A 24,181-nucleotide genomic window follows, 5' to 3' on the forward strand; every position below is an offset into this window, starting at 1 on the left:
GACTTATATCTTGAGAATAGCATGGGAAAACCCCGCCCCCATGATTCAATTATTTCCCACCAAGTCCCTCCCACAACACGTGCAAACTGTGGGAGCTACAATTCAAGATGAGATTTGGGTGGGGACACAGTCAAATCATATCATGGATATAGAAATATGGCCGTGTGTGTGCGTGCATGTGTGTGTGTGCATGTGCATGTCTGGGTGTGTCTGTGTGTGTGTGCAGGGACCAGCTTTCTGAGTCTCAAATGTCCATGAAGTCAGACAGGTTGGCTGCCCCAAGCTGTTGTTGGTACCACTCCATACACTTCCAGCTCCAAGTGTCTGTGTCAGATGGGATAGGTATCTAGTGTCTGCCTACATCTCACCATGTGGCTTCTGTGTAATGAAGCAAAGACAAAAGCCAGGGTAGGTTTTTCTTAATCTAACCTAATCTGATAACTTCTCCTAGATTCTGGGGTTAGGTTGCCTACCAGTCTTCACTTGTGGTGATGTTGTGAGTCTTGGTCTTTTTCTATGTCTTCATGGCCATTTTAGTGGGCAGTTAGGCAAAGCGGATGCCCTTTGACCTGGAAATCCAACCCAGGGATTCTTGACCTTCTTCTCTAAGCCATTGTCCCAAATTCTGATACAGCCACACCCACAGGATCACTCGGCTAGATCCAGTCTCTGTTTACAATTTTGTACACTTCTTCCCCAACTAGTGAGCCAGCTTCTCCTGAGCATCATGACCTTGGGTCCCTGGACCTTGACCTACTCTCTTCATCCATCATCCTCCCTGTTACTTTGTTTGGAGATAATATAATAGTTCAGTTGTTAAGGAATTTTATTTTATTTTTGAGATGGAGTCTCACTCTATCGCCCAGGCTGGAGTGCAGTGGCATGATCTTGGCTCACTTGCAACCTCCATCTCCTGAGTTCAAGTGATTCTCCTGCCTCAGCCTCCCAAGTAGCTGGGACTACAGGCACCCACCACACCCAGCTAATTTTTTGTATTTTTAGTAGAGACAGGGTTTCACCGTGTTAGCCAGGATGGTCTGGCTCTGCTGACCTCATGATCCACCTGCCTCAGCCTCCCAAAGTCCTGGTATTACAGGTGTGAGCCACTGCACCCGGCCTAGGAAATTGATTTTAACAACAGACATTTATCAGCTATGTGACCTTGAGCAAGTTTCTTCGTCTTTCTGGGTTTCAGTTTCCACACTGTAGGATGGGACTCATTGAAAAATTAATGCATTCATAAGTACAAAGAGCCTAGTGTTTCAGCTGTGCATTCTAGCAGCCAGGATCTCCTCACATCCTCAAGTTTGCACCAGGCTTGTCATGCCAATCTCAAACCTTGGGTCACCCTTTCCCTCCGTTCCTTACACCCTTGTTTTGGAGCTGCCCAGCATTTCTGGAAAAAGTCATGAATATTGTGATTGCACCTATGAGCAATTCATGCTCTAGAACAATGATCTCACCACTTCTCGGCAATTCTGTTCATTCCTATTACTATGCAGTGACAGACCCCATATAATAGCCCCCAATGCTATCCTATACTTTCCTTCTGAATACCAAAAAAATCACAGACTTGCTGTGAATTCTCCCATTTTTTTCCCCAGTCACCCACCACACATCCTTCTTGCCGTCTGAAGGTTTCTAAACATCTTTAGCCATCCTTTTCTCCTAGTCTGTCCATTTGAATTCTAAGTGCACTGACAAGGTTGCTCCTTGTTGTAACCATATATAGGAACCTCACAGGCAGCTCCATTTGGACGAAGGTCTACTCTGCATCTCCATGGGCCCTCCCCAAGCCCAAGCCACATCTGTCTTCCACTTGAACATCTGCCATAGCCAGCTTCCATTCATGCCCTTGACAATTCATTCTTCATGTCATAGGCAGAATGATCTTTTAAAAACATATGTAAGGTCTTGTCACTCTCTTGTTTAATGCCTTCTGATAGCTTCCTGTTCTACTATGTGTGGAATAAAATCCCAGTCCCTTCCTTGGCCTCTGGGGTCCTGCATGACAAGTTCCCTGCTGCTTTTTCAGCATGATTTTATTGTTTACTCTGTTCTGTCTTTTGCTCAGAGTGTTCCGGCCATGCTTGATTCCCCTCTGTTCTCTGAATACATGGATCCCTTTCCTGTCACCAGCCTTCACACTTGCTGGAATGTGTTTCCTCCCTGCACTCGGCCCCCTCTGTATGGTTAACTCTTCTTCACCCTTTGGCTCTCGGTTCAGACATCACCTCCTCGGAGAGACTAGCGTTCCCCAGTGGCCGTCTTATCATTTCCTTCCTAATACCACAGCCTATCATTGTCTTGTTCATTTACTATTTATTTCTTGATGCTCTGGCTCCATGAGGTCAAGTGTCTGACAGACTCACCCACCGTTAAAGTCCAAGTGCTTAGAATAGTGCCCAGCAGAGTAGGCACTCAGTGGATGTTTGCTGAATGAAGAGAACCCCCCTCCCCTTTTGTGCCAGTTAGAGATTGCATCTGGCTGCCTGAACAGAAACCAACTCCAGGAATGGGATTTAGCCCGTGGAAGGTCTGCACAGAGGTCTGGAGGTCGGCGGCCACACCCAGTCATGGACACTGTTGAGGAGCTTGGCTCCTTTGGGTTTATTGCTCTGCCATCCTTAGTGTGTGGATTTCATCCTCATGGCTGCAAGATGCTGCATCATCTTATTTCAGATGGGAAGAAGGAGAAAGACAGAAAGGGGCATTCTGTCTGATCTGTTCATTATCTCTAAAATGACAATTTTCCTAGGACCCAGTAAGCTTTGCTTGGGTCTCATTGATCAGAACTGTGTGACATAGGTGTCCTGGGCTGCAAAGGTGTCTAAGAACTCAGGAATTTTAGCTTTTTACCGTATATTGACCGGGCATTGAATGTGGGCTTCCCCAGCAAGAGGATGTGACCTTGAGTGAGGTCATTTCCTTCCACACAGGGAACTTTCATGCTACCCTAAAAGTATCAGGGTCCTCTTGGCAAAGGAAAAATGGGGAGAGCAGATACTGGGTGGGCTGGCAGCAGAGGGGTCACATCTTTCATCCTAAAGCTGTGGTCAGAGAGGAGAAAGATTTGCAGGAACAAGAGAGAAGGGGGAAAGGAATTAGGTAGGTGAAGAGGGAGAGGAAGTTCTGCCAGAAACCAAGGAGACATGACTGCTAGTATTACAAATTTGCCATAACAACAATAATAATATTGTTTTCAATATTTCATGTGTCAAGTAAGTTCATAAGGTGAACATTTTCTGGAAAAGCTACATGAGCTAATATTAAATAATTTTTAAAATAGTGCTGCAATACCTTAAACTTAAATTTTTTAGAATGGTCTTTTAACTTCAGACTGTGCTGTGTACCTGAAATGCATGGTGGACATTCCCTGTCCTCTGCCTCATTTTCCTGCAAGGTTAATGCCAACCAGAGACTGATGTGCCAGCTAATATTCCATGGCACCAATTTCCAGTTAGTGGGAACATTTGTGGAAGTTTGTGTGCAGGGTCACACTGATGATCAGGCTGGGAAGTTCTGTTGGAGAAGCAGCTGACAGCCAACTGGCAAATTTAAAAAGCTGACAGTGTTTTCTGTGGAAGTTCAAAAAACCCACCCTGCTGCTGTCTCTAGGGCTTGTGGATTTTAGGGCATGAAGAAACTGAAAAGGCTTGCAGAAAACAGCAGGGCAGTTTGGGAAACCGGTCGCCATAACAACAGGGCATTGCAGCGGTTACAATGGAAGTGGAGATGTCCTGTGCTCCCTTCATGAGAGGAATGATTCAGGCTTAAGCACCTCAATAAACAGCTGGTGTGTTTGAAACCAAGGCCACATTAAACGATTATCTCCAAGAATCACTTTTCAAGGGCAGTCTTCATAGCAGTCATGTTCAGACTTTCTTGCTGGGGTGATAAGTGATGATGTACAAGCACAAACAAGCTATGACCTCATGGTGTGGCCTCCATTAATTGGGTGCTCAGCATGTGCCGGGCTTTGCGGATTTATTACCTAACTCTGCTATTTCCGTTTTACAGATGGAGGGAGTCAGAGCAGTGGGATGGCTTGTCTAAGTGTACATGGGCTGTGAGCAGCTGGGTGGGGTTTGGAATTCAGGTCTGTCTCATTCTGGACCCTGTGGTCTTTCCTGTACACCAGCCCCTTCGCAGATTGCTAGCTTCTGTCCTCACTGCCTTTCACCTAGACATCTGCAACAGCTTTTGGACTGGTCTTCCCACCCCCAGTCACTCCCACTCCAATCCCCTTCGCATTATTGCCAGGTGAATATTCCCCAAGTACAGCTGGGATCATTATGTGTTATTCTTCTACTCAAAGCCTTTCATGATTTCCCACTATCTACAGAATGCAAATGTCTTAGTGTGGCGTTCAAGGCTTTCTCTCCAGCCTTTCCATACAGCCTTTGGGGTGATGGGTGGGGCAATGGGATCAGGTGCTTCAAAGGGCATACCACCGAATCCCTGTGCACCCATTACCCCAAAGGCCTACTGCTCCTGCCCTTCTGCCTCAGTTGGGTGTTCCCTGATAATACACACCACTTAGGACACTTACTCCATTTTGAGTTTTCTTATTTATGATTGTGACTTATCTCTGTATACTCTTAAAAACAGAGCCGGGAAACAGACTCTAAGATAAACCCTTACTGGAGACAGCTCTAGTAACACCACCTGTGATATGGGCCTCTTACCTAACTCAAGCTATATATATATATATATATGGAGAATAGTATAATAAACCTCCATGTACCCATCATCAGCTTCAACAATTATCAACATATTGCAAATCTTGTTGAATCTCTGCCTCCATTACCCTTCACCAATTAGACATTTTTGAAGCAAATTCCAGAAGTCATGTAACTTCATCTATGAATACTTTTTAGTATGAATCTTAAGAAACTAGGACTCTTTAAAAAAGGTATTAGATTGGACCACAAGAAACTGTTATTTCTGTAGGTTGAAATAGTGTAATATTAGCAATTTCATATACTTCAAACTAACATATAACCACAATATGATCATCACACCTAAAAATTAATGAAAAATTTTGAATTCTCTAATATAATAATTTCTCCAATAGGGTGAGGGGCACAGGCAAGGGCAGAGGGAGGAGTGGAATGGTTGTTGCAATAGGGGCTTCAGGTGATTCCCTGGGGAGCTCTGGAGCTGGGATGGCCTTCAGCAATTGAGAAGACTGGGCCTTTCTACTCTGTATTGACGAGGCATTGGATTCAGGCTTTCTCCAGCAAGGGACTGTGACCTTGGGTAAGGTCATTTCCTTCCACAGGAGCAGCACCTGGAGAGGCACTCAGCCGTGATCCTTTAGCAGCTAACTCTCCCGGCAGCTGGAGGGAGATGGTGCTGCAGTCCCACAGGAAGACCTGGTAGGGGTGGGGGCAATAATCACCTGACTCATCTTTCTGCTTCCCTAGTGGCTGCATATCAGATTCACCTGGGAACCTAAAACAAAGGCCCCACCATGGTGCTTCTAATTTGGTAGTGAGGGTGAGGCTAGAAAACCTGCAGGGTCTCCATGTTCTCTAGGTCAGTGGAGAGTGGAATTTTGTAGGTCTGGGGAGGACCTGAGATTCTGTGTGTTTGACAGGCTTCCAAGTGATGCTGATGCTGATGGTCCGGAGGTCCTAGATTAAAGGTTGGAAAACTTTTTCTGTAAAGGGACGTAGGGTAAATATTTTAGGCTTTGTAGGCCCTGTGATTTCTTTTGCAACTACTCACCTTCTCTGTTTTTAGTGCCAAAGCAGCTATAGAGTACATAAATGAATAAGCGTGTCTGTGTTCCAATGCCTACTCCTGTCCTAGGTGATTTTGAAGCACAGCCAGATTTAAGAGCCACTGTCTTTAATCACCAAGGCAGTGTGGAAGAGAGAAAAAAAGCATAGGATTTGCAGTTACTAGTCCTAGGCCTCAAATACACTTCTAAATAGCTCAGCACATGCTGAATACTCAATATTTACAGAATAATGAACAATGAATTAATGGGATTAAGCTCATTTCTCACCTTGAAGGCAGTTTTTTAAAGGTTTTTAAAGTCTCTCCAATAACATTTGCTTATCAAGGTATTAGAGATTTTATTATGCAAAACATGCTCTTGAGTTGGGTGGGATTCAGGAAGAATATGGCATCACCAGAGTAAGGTAGAGGGTGCTTGAAGATCGATTTCATCTTCTCAAGGAGTTCTCCTTGCCTTGGGCTTTGAGGAATGTTGGTACACCTTTGTTACTTCAGCACAGGTCACTGCTGATTTAGAGAGCTGGGTGCAGCTACCATGGCCTGAGTTGTTTTCTCAGCTGAATCAGATTCAGGCAGTGCTTCTTCTAAGAGGGTGGAATGCTCTTCTAAGAGATGTGAGGTATAATCTCTTTGTGTCTTTCTGAGTTTCCCTTACCTTTCCCTAACTCTCAGTTATTGCCATAGGCTGTAATGCCAGAAATGAGGGTTTTTGGAAAGTAACTGCATGTCTGCTTGGTTGTGAGTCTGGGCAGCTGATGAATGGGTTGCTGTTAGGATGTTTACTTTTCTGAAGCAGCTGCTCCTTTGCAGAGGCAGGGGGCTTCCAGCCGTTACATAAGCCTTCAGAAAATACCCAATGATCTTCTTAGAGAAAAAGCACTATTTAAATAGAAGCTACTAAAAATGTTAACACAGGGACACAGAAAGAGTGTGTCCATGCCCTTTAGCCACATTTGTCTCTTTTGCACATAAATTCAAAATTCAAATACTGACTATTCTTGGGATTCCAAAACCCTGTAGCACTAAGAAAAAATATTAGTGTGGAATGTATATGATATACAAAGTTATATGAAAAGGTGATTTAAATATGTGTGTAGGTATGTGTGCGTGCATGCACATGCACACACACACACACACACACACACACACACACCCCACACGGAGATTATATCTTCATTTGAGCATCAAACACTATCTGGTTGCAATTTCTTTCAGTTTATAGGCTTCCCATTTCCTCCTTTTCCCCTTCAATTTATTTGTTTAAGAAACTGGTTTTTTTGTCTGGTAGAGTTTCTCACTTTTAGGATTTTGCTGCTTGCCTCCCTGTGGTGTTGTTTAAAATGTTCCTATTTTCAATTAGGCAGGAGGAAAACTTTCAGGAACTCTAAGGTGCAACATGGTGACTAGAATTAATAACAATGTATTGTATAGAGTAGTTCCTCCCTATCCATGGGGAATAAGTTCTAATACTTACAGGGGATGCCTGAAGCCACAATTAGTACCAAACCCTATATATACTGGTTTTCCTTTCCTTATTAAGTAGAGAACTTTCACACCTTCATTTAATGGAGCACTTTAGGGCTTCTCTTTGGCATATGGGAATTGGCGCATCAGTAATCTTGCTTTTGTGCCAATATTAAGTAAAAGAAGGGTGATTTGAATGCAAGCACCATGATACCTCAACAGTTGATTTGATCACCAAGAGGGCTGCAAAGTAACTAACAGGCTAGTGTTGTCTACAGCATGGTTACATAGGACAATACATATATATATATATATAGAGAGAGAGAGAGAGTACATACATACATACATGTACAATATATACATACGCATCCCAGGCAAGACAGAGCAGGATAGAAGGATATTGCATCATGCTACTCAGAATGGCACACAATTTAAAACTTATAAATTGTTTATTTCTGGAATTTTCCATTTAATATTTTTGGACTTTGGTTGACCATAGGTAACTGAAACTGCAAAAATGGGAAGCTGCAGATAGGGAGGGATGAGTGTATTTGAAAATTGTTTTAAAAATAGATTTTAAACTATCTCACCACAAAAAAAGGTATCTGAGATCACAAATATGTTAATTAGCTTGATTTAGCCATTCAAGAATACATACATATATTAAAATATCATGTTGTACACCATACATAAAATTTTGTAGATTTAAAAAGTAATTAATTAAAAACGTTTCTGTATTCTCTGTAAACTGATAGTTAGAACAAGAGGCTTGATGGGGTTCTGCTTTGATTCTTTAGTAAAAAACTTCACAGGTAATGAGGTATTCTTTCCATTATGTGGTTCTACATCAGGAACCACACAACATCGGGTTATCTCTCATTTTTTGTCATGCTAAGATTAGCTTAGGCCACCTGATCCATCCCTTATAAAGTTTCTCATCAGCTTTCTACCTAATGCTTTTAGCAGTTATTGATAATCATTGCCTACATCAATTATTTCATTAGGAATTACAAAATGGTGATAGTCTAAGATTTCTTCAACATTTATTACCAGGAATTCTTTTATAAGGAGTAACTTTTCCCCATATCCACTTTGGTTTCCCTGAAAAGGCTGAGTAAATGCCAAATGTTTTTCCTTTAATGATCAGTTCTCTGTTTCTCCCCTAGTATTCATCCAAAGGTGACCCAAGGAGTATTTTTTAAAGTATCATGATGGATTCATGGCTCATTAGCATATTGGATGGGTTTTATTTCATTGTACTTATTATTTTGTATGTGTGTGCTCAGAGAATCCTATCTTTGGCTAGTGGGAGCCCCTGTTTGACTCTTGACTCCTTTTTACACACATCTAGTAGTCTTTGATAGTCGGCCTTCTGGTATAGTATGCTTTTCTAGGCTTATTATTTCTAGGCTTATTGTTTTTCTAAGCTCATTCTTTTATTTTTCTGGGCTAGACTTGGAATTACCAATTTCTCTAAGGAGCCCTGGTTCCTCTAATTGAAATATTATACTTAAAGCCTACAGCCTGGGCACCTAGGCTGCTTGTTGCTACTGGATTGGTCGTTTATATCCCTTTTCACTGGACAGAGCTAGAAACTATTTTTAAAGAGACTATGTGTTTGTACTGATATTATCAATTCAGATTTTTCATCCTTTTAAAACTTTATTCTTTTCTTAGATGCTGAAAATCTTGGTTCCTAACAACATTATAAGTAAGCAACTAAGGTTACTTTGTCTTATATATGTAACAGTATTGTTAACAGTGGAGGGTTTCCAGGTTCTTGGCATCTTGAACAAATAATTGGACAAAATGCACAAACAAAGCAAGGAAGGAATGAAAGGATGTATTGAGAATGAAAGTACACTCCACAGTGTAAGAGCAGGCCTGAGCATAGGGACTCAAAAGCCCCATTACAGAATTTTTGGGAGTTTAAATACCCCCTAGAGGATTCCATTGGTTGCTTTGGGTATGCCCTATGTAAATGGAGAGGATGAAGTAAAGTTACAAAGTCATTTACCACCTATGCCCTATGGAGAGTATATTTCCTGTTATAGCTGAAGTATGGATCAGCCTGTTCCCTGCCTCCAGACTCTATTTTTCTGCCTCAGTATGATTACTGAAAATGTTTTTAAAGATTTTGTGGGAGGTTTTTTTTTTTTTTTTTTTTGTCTTTAGGGTATATCCCAATAGGAACATACAGTTAGATTACTGTGTTTTAAAGTCACTTGAAATAATTTCTTGCTTGGTGGTTGTATTAGTCAGGGTTCTCTAGAAGGACAGAACTAATAGGATATACATATATATATGAAGGGGAGTTTATTAAGTATTAACTTACATGATCACAAGGTCCCACAATAGGCCTTCTACAAGGAGAGCCAGTCTGAATCCCAAAACTGAAAAATTTGGAGTCTGATGTTTGAGGGCAAGAAGCATCCAGCACGGGAGAAAGATATAGGCTGGGAGGCTAGGCCAATCTAGCCTTTTCACGTTTTTTCTGTCTGATTTATATTTGCTGGCACTGATTAGATGGTGCACACCCAGATTAAGGGTGGATCTGCCTTCCCCAGTTCACGGACTCAGAGGTTAATCTCTTTTGGCAATATTCTCACAGACACACCGAGAATCAACACTTTGCATCCTTCAATCCAATCAAGTTGACACTCAGTATTAACCTTTACAGTGGCTAAGCCATCAACTTGCTAGATAGGTGGGTTCATTTGTTTCCTTTTGCTTAATTTTGTTTTATATTGGTCAAACATTTACATGTCTAAGACACATCTATAAAATAAGCTACATATAAAATGTTCAGCTTTCATCATCTCTGTCCCCTTTCCTCTGATCCCTTTGTTATCCTATAGATAACTATTTTATTAGGTTTTGGTTTATCTTTTTTTTTTTCAAATAAGCAAACATATGCACACATACACACGAATCTCTATATCTATATCTGTATCTATATATTTAGATGCTTTTCATTTTTAAGATAAAAGGCAGCATACTATACCTACTGTTCTGTTTCACTGAAGGATATATCCCAGAGATCACTTCAAAGCACTATATAAATTCCTCATTTCTTTTTATAGCTACATAGCCCTCAATTGTGTGGATGTGTCCTAGTTTATTAAACCAGCCTCCTACTGATGACAATTAGGGTGGTTCCCAGTCTTTTACTGTAACAGCCTTGTCCATGTCTTTTCATTTTTTGCCCATGTAGATTTAGATAGATTCTTAAAAAGGGTACTGCTGGGCCAAATGCTGAAATGCAAATGTAATTTTGCTAGATATTGCCTAATTCCCCTCCAGAGGCCTCGTGCCGTTTTGCATTCCCTTCAGCAGCATATGAATGTGCCTGTTTCCCCATAGTCCTGCCAGCAGGGTTTGTTGTCAAACTTAGGTATTTTCACCACTTTAAAAGGTAAGGAATTGTAGCTCAGTTAGTTTTAGTGCGTATCTCTATGAATGAAGTTGCCAGCTTTTTATAAGATTCTGGAAAAACTGCCTTTTCTGCTCAATATGCAATCTGTTCACATCTCTGGGCCTGTTTTTTGTTTTCTGTTTTTGTTTTTTCGAGACAGGGTCTTACTCTGTCACCAGGCTGAAGCATGGTAGTACAATCATAGTTCTCTGCGGCCTTGACCTCCTAGTCTCAAGCAATCCTCCTACCTCAGCCTCCCAGCTACTTGGGAGTATTAGCTGGGCATGGTGGCTACTTTTTTTAAATTAGCAACCATGCCCAGCTAATTAAAAAAATAATTTTTGTAGAGGTGGAGTTTTGCCATGTTGCCCACACTTGTCTCCAACTCTCGGGCTGAAGCAATTCAGTGTTGGGATTACAGGCATGAGCCACTGTGCCCACCTTGGGCCTATTGTTTTGACCATATTCACTAGTTGTAAATCTTCATCCTTTGAGGATGACTGAGATATTCTGAAAAGCAAAATGTCCCTAAAGTTATTTGTTGAAAACAGTTGCTGGGGTTTTGCTGTCAGATGGAGCAGCTGGGACTGGCTAGGCATCTCTCTGGTACAGTCCCAGGACTTCTCTATATGGTCTTTCTGCAAGGGCTAGTTTGGGCTTCCTCATAGCACGGTGGCCCAGGGCAGTCAGCTTATTTATGTAACTGCTCAGAACTCCAGTGCAAGCCCCAGCTGGCAAGGTAGAGGCTGCATTGCCTTTTATGTCCTAGTCTTGGAAATCATACAGTGTCACTTCTCCTGTATTCTACCGGTTACAAGTGAGTCACAAGTCTACCCACATTCAAAGGTAGGGGAATCAGACTCCACCTGATGGAGGCATGTCAAGTTTCTAGAAGAGCATGGCAATTTTAACAACTATGCAAGACCTGAGATTTTACCCTACAAGTTAGCCTGTCACAGTTTCTTGAATACTGGTGAGACATGAGACTCCAGGGCCAGAAACAAAGACTTTACCATTATGGCATGGCAAACCTTTTGAGCATTAGCATATTTGTGACAGTCCTTGTTCCCCCAAGTCTCAATGGGGAGAAGCAGATGGGTCCAGGTGGATTCCTGCACGTATGTTACAGGAGATTTCCATTCCTATTAATTTACTGAAACTCTTCTCATAAAGAATACCAATTACCTTGTAAATGGAGAGTCAGTGCTTATGTCCCTTTTTGCAGCTTTCAGCACTACTGACCTGGCCAATCTCCTCTGCCTACCCTTCCTCCCCATTTTGGAAATGGACCTTCTCTCTCAGTTTTACCACAACACTGTTTCCCTTCCACCTCTGATTACATCTCCTCTGCCTCGTCCTCCTTTTTTAGTTCCTCTTTCCTGATTTGTCCCATGCTCCACCCACATCTCTTCACACCCTTGCCCAGCTCTGTTCTCTCATTTAGCAGGCTATCCCTGAGGACTCACCCGCTGCTGACATTATCCTCTCAGTGGCTGCCTCCCACCATATCTGCTCCTGATTCCAGACCACATTTCCAACTATCATAAGGCATCTGAATACTGTCAGCCAAGTTCCTCAAATTCAACTTGCCCCAAACTGAATTAACCTCTTCTCCCACACACCTGCCCACCCTATGGTGACATCCCTCTTGGCTCATCAGAATAATCTCTGGTTGATCAGGTGTAAGACTTTGGGGTTAGTTTTGTTTTACTCCTATCTTTCTCTGCACATCTAATGAGGCACCAGCTTCTATAGCCTGTCTTTGAAATGAATGGTTGTAGGGAATTGTTCCTTTCTTTCCAGGCCCAAGACTGCTGCCCTAGTTCAGGCCCTCATTAATGTTCCCCTTCAGATCACTTACCACTGCCCTTCCTGGATGTGGGGGCATTTTGGTGGCTAGGCAGGCATTCCCTTCCTGCCCTATTGCTCCATGTATATCTCTTACAAAGTCACAAGCTCAGTTGAATTTTGTGTATTTATCACACAGAAAATCATTCCTTCCTTCCTCCCTCCTTCCTTCCTTCCTTCCTTCCTTCCTTCCTTCCTTCCTTCTTCCCTTCCTCCCTTCCTTCCCATAAATATTCTTCAGTACCCACCCTGGAGTGAGTGCTGTTTTAGATGCTGGGGCTCGAGCAGTGGACAAGACCAACAATATTCTTATCTCAGAGCTTATATTTGGGTTTGAGGTAATGGTGGTAGATAGAGAAAGAAATAACCAAGGCAATTTCAGATATTGGTATGCACCGTGAAGAAAACCAAGGTAATAAAATAGAGAGTGACTGTGGATGAGGAAGCCTAGCAGATTGGGTGGTAAGGGGAGGCCTCTTTGAGGATGGAGCTAACTTGTGAGTGAAGAGCAGGAGTTGCCTTGTGGGCATTAGGGGATAGCGTGCTCCAGGAAGAGCCCCCAGCAGTGCAAAGGCCCTGAGACAGGAATGAGTTTGATGTGATTGAGGCACAGAGTGAGATGAAAGTAACTGGAGGAAACTGGGAGGGGGATGTGTGTAAGGAGGTAGAATATTTGGGCCCTTGTGAGTGATGGGCAGGGGTTCAGGCTTTATTCCAGTGTCAATGGAAGCAGGGATAGGATTGTGTGCCTCCGCTGGAACCTTGATCTCATCTACTTCTGACTTTTCTTCAGTTAATTTCTCATAGTCCTGCCAAAGAATCTTTCTGGAGTATGGATGGAAGGAAAGAAGGACAGAAAGAGGAAGGAAGGAAGGAAGAGAGAAAGAGGAAGTTCAAATATATTTCCATTCATTTTGACCTAAACTCTGGAAACTCTCCCAGCAATATGAACCCAATATCTGGATTCTAGTCCCTCTGCACAGATTCTTCTAAGGACCTTCTGCTTTTGCAGTTGCCATGGGGTCATAGCTTTTCCCAAAGAGCTAGAAAATACTGGTTTTAAAGGACACATTAATAAATGCTGGTGACCACGAGGACCTGTGGAGAACAAAAAGAAACAGTGGGAGGAACCCCAGGAAAGACCCCACCATCTGACTTTCTGTCTCCTTTGCATCTGTTTACCCCTCGTGTCAGAGTGAGGATCTAGTTGGATGCAGGAAACCCAGGAAAAATTTGCTTCCCAGCAGAGTTCACTATTGGTGAAGGAATAGCCCAAATCTAGATTTCACACAGTTCAAAAGCCAATTCTCCCCAAATAAATTTGCCAGTTAGTGAACCCACTTGAATACCTAAGGTCTTTCCACAGGTTTTGATTCTGCCTCATCGTTGCTGCAGCTGCCTTGGTTTGGAATTGTTAGTCCAGGAATTCTTCTAAGTGTGAATGACTGGGCTTTCCTTTAAATCCATTTTTGCTGTCTTATTCCCCTAAACTCTCTCTTTGGGCTTCTGCTGCCTGTATCTACTTCTGTTTCCGTGGAGTGTGTTTGGGAAATTGAAAGCTTGGATTCTTTCTTTTAACCCCCTTTCAATGACAAGAACATTTGACTAGCTTCTGGCTAGTATTTTTGGCCTTTCAGTCAAATGATTGTTGGTGAATTATAACTTGATAAAATGATCCAGAGGCCAGATATTTTATCCAAGAAAGTATCTTTTGCTTTAGGAAGGCAATAGAAGGTCATTAGGATTAGGAATTCTATTCTGGCTTGCCTTTTTTTTTTTTTTTTTGAGACAGAGTATTGCTGTGTCACCCAGGCTGGAGTATAGTGCAGTGGCACAATCTCAGCTCACTGCAACCTCAGCCTCCCGGGTTCAAGCAATTTTCCTGCCTCAGCTTCCTGAGTAGCTGGCATTACAGGGGCCCACAACCATGCCCAGCCAATTTTTGTATTTTTAGTAGAGACGAGGTTTTGCCATGTTGGCCAGGCTGGTCTCAAACTCCTGACCTCAGGTGATCCGCCTGCCTCAGCCTCCCAAAGTGCTAGGATTACAGGCATGAGCCACCGTGCCCAGCCTCTGGCTTGCTTTTTACTCACTGAGGCAGATCTCTACATCCCCTAAGCTCCAGTTTCCCTGTAAAGTGGAGGTAATATAGCCAACTTCACAGATGTAGGGATTAAATGACCCTGGGGATAACTTCAATGGTTTTTTTTTTTTTAATTATGATTTACTTAAAAATGTGCACATTAAATCAGGTAAAGTTACCCCTTATAGCTCATAGACAATCATAAAACAAACAAAATGAGAGAGGTGCAAACTAGAAGGCCAGTGACATTCTGAATAATAGCATTAATTTAATACAACAGTTTTGTTTTATAGAAACTGAATCACATATATTGCTTTTAGTGGTAGAAAGATACATTTGCTTATTTTCCATTTCACTTTTGCCCACTGGATCCTTTTGATTTTTGAGGCACGATGAACCATCATTTGAATCGTTATCACTATCGCAGTTATTTTTCATTTTAACAGTGATGCCAGCTTCAGCCATTCACGGCACTTACTGCAAGCTGGTGCCTCTAAGGATGGGAACTATATTGTGTGTGCCACACAGATGTGGATGCCACTGTTTCCAGACAGGGCCCCTGCACAGGTGATGATTCAATTCTCTCACCCTCTTCTATATTTAAATGACTCAGAAGCTTTCATCCATGATGCCATTTTGCCATCATGAAGTACAGAGATCTCATTTATATCTTTCTTCATACTGCAAGACTATTGAAGGAGTTGACGCTAATGCAGCCTTTAAAACAATACACATGTCAACAACAAATCATGGAATTCTATTAAGTTGAGATCATTTTGATGATTCCAAATTTCCTTTTAATAGCTTTTTTTCACAATTACCATGAAACAGAAGAATGATAGTATATTCTCAGATCCCCCCCCAGGAATTTGCTGACTGCCACATTTTTAGGCAAATTGGCTAAAATGCAGGAAAGTGTCTGACATGTGGCAGGTACTTGGTAAAGAAAAGTTTTTTTGAAATTCATGCCAGAACCATTCAGTAAGGCCAGAGATTTCCAAACTTTAAATTTAAAGTTCCATCAACTGGACTTCAGTGATTCTATGTCTCAAAAAAAATTAAAAAGCATTAGGGAAAATACTACTCAACTTAAACCTTGACAAAGTTGAATTGGAATCTAAGTCAGTAGCAGTAGTGGTGCCAGAAGTGAGTAAAGTGATCTGCAGAGTGCAAAACTAGTCATGGTCCCTGCCCACAGACTTGTAGTCCACATAAGGAACAAAGGGCCTCAAGAAATTACTTTAAAGTCTAACACATTCCTTAATGCAAGAGGCTATGGAAGGTACACCCATTCTCACAATGAGCAAGGTTGTCCTTGTAGAGAAACTGGAGGCCTTCACCCATAGACAATCCAGAGCATGAAAATTACAGGTCCAGGACACAGAGCAGCTTTTGGATGATTCAAACCCCAGAAGCTGATGGCTGCTCAGACTGTGAAAGGGGGCTGGATCCTGAATCCACTCTGATGGCCTCCCTCATCAAGATGGAGTTCTCATAGGAAAGGACAAATACACAAATTCCAATGTGGTTGTCGGGGAACCCTCTGGCAAAGCACCAAAAAAAGAAAAAGAAAAAGTGCCAGTGTGTCCTTGGAATAAAGGAGAAAGTTATTTGTGTGTTTGCTGGGAAGCAACTGTGGTGAGACTGGACCTTCTCACATGGGGCACAGCCAGGGGCCTGATGGTGAAGGAAACTGTGTGCCAAGCCGGGAAGGGCTTTCTTCACAGACTCACAGCATGCCCTGCTGCTTTTCCAGCCATGACCTTGGGACTCTGCTACAAGGATGCCAGCTAACTGATTTTCTGGGCTCAACTTGTGAACTGCAAAGATGTAGACAAGGGGAAGAGAAAACCCTGGATGAAGGTATTTGGAAACGGATCATAGGCAAAGGGTAATTCATAGATGTTCGGACCTGGAAGAGACCTGAGGATACAGAAAGCCACTTTTTTAGACTGACTCCAAGAAGGCACTTTGGCCATGCTTCATGGTTTGATAAGTTTGGGAAATGCTCCATACCATGAACTTCTCTTAGAGAGAAACAGTGTACATTCCCATAGCAATTGTTGGAACTACGTCACATGGCTACATCTAGCTGCAAGGGAAGCTGGGAAATGTCTTTTAGTTGAGCAACAACAAACAAAGCTAGAAGCCAAGAGCTCTGTTACAATAGCAAAAGCAAAGGCCTCATATTAGAAGACAGCTAGCAGTCTGACAACAGTCCCCCAAATTTTGGGGCATCATTTTGAAAAAATGGTAACCACTGCTAAAGGGGGCTTTTCCCTTCCATTTCCATTGCATGGAGTTATACCAGTTGATCTCTACCCAGTATAACTCCAGGACAGAGCCTGTCAGCCTGTGGCGGAACTTCCTACTCCCTGCAGTTACTCACCTCTCTGCCCTCCCTGCCCTAAACAGTTGAAAGCCCAGAGACTTTTTTCTTGGGCCTCCTCACTTTGACTCAGCTGACTTTCTCAGGGCTAAGCAGTAGAGACCTCATCTCTGCTTCACTTTCTTTCTCTCTACACAATTTCAAGTTTACTCACTTTCGTTTATTAATACAATGCTCTAATAGTGTGAACTACAGTAGAAGGCAAGATTGTGTGCTTTCAAGAAAGCAAAAATATAAACAATTGAAAATGTGTGCAATTCAAATAGCTCAGAAACTATTTGTGTTTCTTTGCTTACTTATGTTGTAATTTCAGAATTGTTTTCTCATGATTTCTGAATTATATCCTTCTGTGAGATTCTTGACATGATTTCTCTCTTTCCTAGTTAAATGGAGAAAGGAATTCATGTGTAAGTCTACTAATTTGGGAGAATCTCAGAAGTTACCACTCCCAAGCAAATAGGCTTACTTTAGCAGTTTGGAAGTGGTATCTTAAAACCTCTGATTTTGATGTTCAAATGTATAGCAAGGGAGTTGAATTTGAAGCAGGACTGAATTAAGAATAACTCTACTGAATGCCAGGAAACTGCCTTTGGGTGGCATTTGTCTGGGCATGACCTCAGTTATGGGCAGTCTCACTGGAGCGAAGAGTCCAAGCCCCAAGGGGGCTTTTGAGACAAGGCCTGGGTGGAGAAGGCCTGCCTTGCCCACAGTGGAGCCACACTGGGGGTGCCATCTATTTAGTCCACTAATCCTACTCTGGACCAGGCCCCTGCTTTACATAGTATCCTCTCAATTAATTTGTAGAACAGCCTCATGAGGTTAGCATCACTATTCCCATTTTGTAGGTGAAGAAATTGAGGCTTCAAGATATAAAAGAAGTTGCCCAAAGTCACACAGTTGAAAGTGCCAAACTCAAGCCAAGCTTTGCTTTACTCTAAAACTCTTTTTTGAGACCACCGAGTCCCAGACTTTTGGAATTCATTGGCCAGTAAAAAAGAAAAAAATGGCCGGGGGCGGTGGCTCAAGCCTGTAATCCCAGCACTTTGGGAGGCCGAGGCGGGTGGATCACAAGGTCAAGAGATTGAGACCATCCTGGTCAACATGGTGAAACCCCGTCTCTACTAAAAAATACAAAAAATTAGCTGGGCATGGTGGCACGTGCCTGTAATCCCAGCTACTCAGGAGGCTGAGGCAGGAGAATTGCCTGAACCCAGGAGGCGGAGGTTGCAGTGAGCCGAGATCGCGCCATTGCACTCCAGCCTGGGTAACAAGAGTGAAACTCCGTCTCAAAAAAAAAAAAAAAGAAAAAAAAAAGTGTAAAATTTAAAAGAAAAAAAATGTGTGAGTGTGTGTGCATGTTGATCGAGGTGCTTTTTATTTAGAGGGGGACATGAAAAAGATCTACCATTTATTACTTCTACCATTTCATAGGGAAGGCTGTCTCGCGCATACACAAGCACACATGCACACACACACGCTGCAGAAAGCACTGCTAAATTAATTCAGCAAGCATGTACTAGCACTTATGATGTGCTAGGCACTGTTCTAGTCATTGCAGAATATAACAGTGACAAAAGAAACAAAAATTCCTGTCCTCATGCTTAATCCCTAGGTACAGGGTAATAGATTAAAAAAAAAAAAAAAAAGAAGGAAATGACATAGTATTAATATGTTAGAACTAAGTACTATAAGGAAAAAAAAAAAGAGAAGACTGATATGTATATGAGGAAGGAAGCCCTTCCTGAAGAAGGGACAGAAACATACCAATCTTGCTAAGAAAGGGAGTGAGCAATCCTAGCGCCCACTAACCCACCGCACTATCTCATTTTTCTCATTGTACCATGGGCCAGGGAAATTGTCTCTGTGACCTGCCTTTTGGAAACCTCTGCTTTGTGCTGTCCTAGCTCACAGAAGTTGAAATGGGAGGGACTTGTGTGAAGGCTTCAGACTCTGCTTCTGATTCATTTCCTCTCAGGCTTGGTTGGTTGCAGTTTCTTGTTGCCTCTGACATAATCCAGGAAATTTTTTGTTTGGCCCCAGTGTGAATCAATAGTTTGAAGGAAGAACTGTGAATGGAAAACTACTGCTTTCTGAGGGCAGAGGCTGCAGGGCCCTCATGTGCCTTCCTGCTGTGCTACGTCCCCTTTGCTGGACTTGCTGAATTGGTTTGAGCTGGTGGTTTCATCTTCCCATGTGTTTCTAGCTTCTTGTGGGAAGAAAATTTAGACAAAATATGCTTGTGCTCATTTTATGAAGGTTTTCCTCTGGGTTTTTGTTGTTGAAGTTGTTAAAAGGTATATTTCTCAAACTTTATAAATAAGATGGAGAGCATATATGGATCTCAAATTTTCTCTTTTCTTTCTTTCTTTCTTTCTTTCTTTCTCTCTCTCTCTCTCTCTCTTTTTAGAGACAGATCTCACTCTGTTGCCCAGGCTAGAGTGCAGTGACATGATCTTGGCTCACTGTAGCCTTGAACTCCTGGACCCAAGAGATCCTTCTGCCTCAACCTCCCAAGTAGCTGGGACTACTGGTGTGTGTCACCACTCCCAGCTAATTTTTGCATTTTTGTAGAGACAGGGTCTTACTATGTTGCTCAGGTGGTCTCAAACTCCCGGCCTTAAGTGATGCTCCCACCTTGGCCTTCCAAAGCACTGGGAGATTGTAGGCATAAGCCACTATACATGGCCTTCCTCTTCTCTTGATAGCCACCTATCCCATACAAAATTCCCCATCATCTTCACAGTTTGTGTTCCCCTAGAACTGCAGTTTCTGGTTTTTACTCTGAGTACAGCACTTCAATTTCTCACAAAGTAAGTAGGGCAAGGTGGTGCTTGGAATTACAGAGACTAGCATTCTAATTGTTGCTTTACCTCTTACTAGGCTGAGACCGTGGGAAAATTACTTGAACTTGAATCCTAGTTTTCTTATCTGTTGTGTTAGGGTAACAAGAGTCCATATCTCATAGAACTGATGTGGACATTAAATGAAAGAACATACTATAAAATGTATTGACAATTGATTATGTGCCATGCACTATTCTAAGTGCTTTGTGTATATTAACTAGTTGAATCCTCCACAAATTCCTTAAAATCAGAGCTATTATTTTATAGAAGAAGGAACTAAATCACACAGAAGTTAGGCTGCTTGCTAAAGGTCACTGTGTGTTCCTAGCATGTGATGGTTTTCATTAATATCATCTCTGGTGAGGAAATTAGGAACCATCTGGTCTTGTCATTGGAGCTCAGTGATTGAGTTGCTGCTTAAAGGGTAGTTTCATTAAATAGCAAAGGAATATATCAAAGTATATTTCTCAAAATGTTAAAAACTTAATTATCATACAAATAAATAGTGAGCAGGTGTCACACTATCTTTTTAACTCATTGATGAGGGTCACAGCTGGATGATAAAGTCAGGTCAAAAGAGAATAGGAGGGTGTGATTATTAGAAAGGCAACGAAGAATCCTTGTGGTGATGGAGCTGTTCTGTATCTTGCTTGCAGTGGTGGATACGTGAAAGTGCACATGTAACAAAATCGTATAGGATTAAACACAAATACACAAATAAGTGCAAATTAAAACTGGGGAAATCTAAATAGGACGGGTATTGTACCAATGTCAGTACCCTGGATAGGACCTTGTACTACAATTCTGTAAGATGTTACCATTGGGGAAAATTAGAAAAGATCACTCTGTACGATTTCTTACAACTTCGTGTGAATCTATAGATGATTTTGAAATAATTGTAATTTAGGCTGAGCGCAGTGGCTCATGCCTAAATTAAATCATGGTAATCCCAGCACTTTGGGAGGCCGAGGTGGGCGAATCATGAGGTCAGGAGTTCAAGACCAGCCTGGCCAACATGGTGAAACCCTGTCTCTACTAAAAATACAAAAATTAGCTGGGCATGGTGGTGCATGCCTGTAATCCCAGCTACATGGGAGGCTGAGGCAGGAGAATCGCTTGAACCAGGACCCGGGAGGCAGAGGTTGCAGTGAGCTGAGATTGCGCCACTGCACTCCAGCCTGTGCTACAAAGCGAGACTCCATCTCAAAGAAAAAAAAGAAAAGTTTAATTTAAAAACAAAATAAATAAATTGCTCAGAAAAAAAGGGAATATTTTAAAAATAGTCAGTGGAAAGAAGGAAAGCTGAGATAAGATTGCCAAATTAAACACAAAACTATTACATCCTAAAGGACAAAAAAAAAAAAAAATCCCTCAAAACCCAAACCCATAGTCTTTGAGGTTCTTTTCTCTATCAGACAGAAAAGAAACTTATCATACATGATCAGTTCTCAGAATTGTAAAATGTTTGGCCCTAATCAAACGTGCAAACCAAGTTGCATGCTCTAAGCCAGGATCTCTCAATGCCTCCAGCACTATTGAAATTTTGGGCCCAGCTAATTCTCTGTTGGGGGTGCTGTCGTGGGCACTGTAGGTTGTTTGATAGCATGCATGGCCTCTGCAACTGAAATGTCTCCAAATGTCCACTGGGGGTAAAGTCATGCTGGGTAGGAACCCCAGAAGACCTTTAAGTGAGATTGTTGGGAAGTGCTCCTAGCATAACGTTAATCATTTCTTCTGCATTATTCCCAAACTTTGGATAATTGTTCTTCACAAATAAAACTACCAACAACAGGGTCACTGTCCTGAATAGGAACACAACACGCTCCAGGCAGAGTCACAGACTTTTCACAGAACAGGATCCTTGGAGCTTTGCTAGGCCTGCTTCGCCCTCCTCGTTTCCCAGTTGAGGAATAGCAGTGGAGATGGCTCCCCTAAAGGCAGACAGCTAGTTCATGAGGTGTGTCCAATTCAAGCCTGTCTTCTTCCAAAATGGATGGGAGGCAGTCATTACGAAGTCATGAAAACTTTGTGGGTGCCAATTATGTGCCAGGCCCCATGCTGGGCTCAAAGCCATGTTTTGGCCAACAAAATGTCCTGCCCTTGAGGCACTGATGGTCTTCCTGGGGAGACAAGGATGTAGGCAGCTAATTACTATGGGAGGGATATTCAGCAGCACAGGCTGGGGATGAAGGCTGCGATGGCCTTAGAGTCTCAGGGATGAGCCCTAAGGGAGTCTAATGAGGACCAGAATTCCCAGCCCCATGATCAAAAAGAGATGGCTATATTCACTGCAGAGGGAAGTTGTTGCTCCTGGCCCAGAGGGACTGTGAGGCCTGAAAGTGAATCTGCCCACAGTGCAGGCCTGGGCCAGGTTCTGGGATTTCTGGGAGGCCCAGAAAACAATGATAAGGGGGTGGGGTGCAGAAATGGGGAGCTGTGAAGAACGAGTGGGAGAAAAGAGCAGATTTATAGCCAAGAGATCAGGCCAAAGATAGGACAGGGTGGGCGAGTGGGAGGAATGCAATTCTGAGATGGAGAAATTAAGACAAGTAGAGCTCCAGGAAGAAGAGAACAGCTAGGTAAAACCACAGCAGTGTTCAGAGCACGGTGGTGCCTGTGGTTCACTGTTACTGCTCACTATAGTTCCCAGAAAGCTAACTGCATGAACAGCTCCCAGGATCTGAATCTGGGACTTCCTGGCTGGCTGCACCCTGCAAGGCTCATGTGCTTGGCCTCAGAGAGGAAAGGGCCTGGAACTGGGACTCAGATGTAAGCCTCTGAACAAAAGCTTGGCGGAGCATGAATCTGGGCCTGATTGGCACAGAAGCTGCTTTCAAGATATTTTGCATCCAAAGCACCAACCTCACATGTTGTGGCAGTTAAGGGAAGGAGGCTTCCAACTTTAGCATCCTTCAAGCCCATGTCTCATTCCTTGTGACTCACCAGGGAGAAACTGAAAAACAGGGACCAGAAGGATGTAGGGAGAGGATTAGACAAAATAAGGGCCAGAGCAAGGTGCACAGTGGGGATGCTGCCCGACAGTACTTTGGGATCCAGCAAACAAGCTTTCCTTGGGGAAACCCTTTCAGGCAGAGGAGAACAAGTTGGGATATAAAGCAGTGATTGTGTGAAAATAGATAGGATTGAAAATGAACCAAGACAAACATTTCATCTGCCCAACTTCATTAAGGCAGGTGACTCTGGATGACCAAAGATTTACATAATAGCTTTCCTGTTTTTCTTTCCTTTTTGGATAATTGGATTAGAAAACGCTAGTAAACCCCAGTTATAGCATCCCTGAAAACACAGCTCAAAAGGGGAAAAGGTGAAGAGAGCTGGCTTTCCTTTCTCTGGCATATAAGATGTAAAGTTTAGGTTTGGTGATGTGGTTTTGAGGCCTTTTCAGAATATTAAAAGGAAGAGACAGAATTCTCAGGAAAGGGTAGAGGTGCTGTAGGAACTGACTATCCCACAAGGGTTCCTCACTGCCACTCCCCTTGTCATAAGAGGTGAGTGGTTGTGCTTTGATGGTGGAAAGGAAGGGAATTCGTAATTTTGGAGTGTTAATCTTTGCAAAAGCTCTCTGGGTGAGTCAGGCTGTGAGCGGGGTATTTCAGGAATATCTTTAGGTAACCCCATGCCATTAATAAAATTTCCCATGTGCTGTAGCTAAGTAGTGTCTGTCTTAGTGTATGTACATTGATTTCCTCGGGACCTAGGGCCACAGCTACAGGGAATTTGGACCTAATAGCCATAACAAAATAAATAGAATTTGGTTAATAGTAGCTAATATTAAAACTAATACTTATTAGTACTTTCTATGGGCCAAACATGCTGCATACTGGTGGTGGGACCCACTTAGCTAGCAGGTGAAAAGTTGGCTTCTTTTAACTTGGGATTTTGCAACCAAAGTTGAAAACTCCACATCTATATTATAGAATACACCTTATGCTGTCCATTGAAGATAAAAAATGTATTTATATGTGTATATATATAAAACCATACTTTATATACTGGATAGATTTTACAGTGTTGTTCTGGGGCTGACTGCTGGTCCCTCTTCATGAGGATTTTAGGTGAAGCACCAGGAATGAGACATGAAATTTCCTTTCTGCTTCATCCATAGGCTTTTCTTCTTTTGTCTTCCTCATTCTGCATCCTTTGCTGTTTCATATCCCACCTTGGTGTGCCACAGAATTAATTAACCTCCAAGGAACCCCCATTTCTTCATCTACGGATGTGCAACATCTCAACTCTAACTACATTATCTGAGGCTCCAGCCACCTTCCTTCTCAGGATCCTACTGTTTAGATCTGCACAATGCTAGGGCTTTGGGCTTTTGAACATTTACTCCCCTTTGACGTGAACTCTGCAAAGTGCCTGATTCAGCT

General features: G+C 42.5%; 1 protein-coding gene across 2 annotated transcripts in view; it reads left to right on the forward strand.

Moving 5' to 3' along the window:
- Window positions 1-24,181, forward strand: part of BAALC (BAALC binder of MAP3K1 and KLF4) — an 86,402-nt gene that overhangs the window by 9,935 nt on the left and 52,286 nt on the right. The window contains exon 1 of one of the 2 annotated variants that reach the window (XM_064384476.1): window positions 16,086-16,421. The exons of the other annotated variant lie outside the window; for it this stretch is intronic. Coding sequence (XP_064240546.1) covers window positions 16,217-16,421 — 205 coding nt within the window. The 5' untranslated portion in view covers window positions 16,086-16,216. Of the gene's footprint in view, window positions 1-16,085; window positions 16,422-24,181 lie in introns of those variants that run through there. 2 annotated transcript variants of the gene reach the window in all.

Source organism: Aotus nancymaae, unplaced genomic scaffold, assembly GCF_030222135.1.
Source record: "Aotus nancymaae isolate 86718 unplaced genomic scaffold, 86718_ANA_hifiasm-v0.15.2.pri h1tg000036l, whole genome shotgun sequence".
NCBI classification, from domain to species: domain Eukaryota; kingdom Metazoa; phylum Chordata; class Mammalia; order Primates; family Aotidae; genus Aotus; species Aotus nancymaae.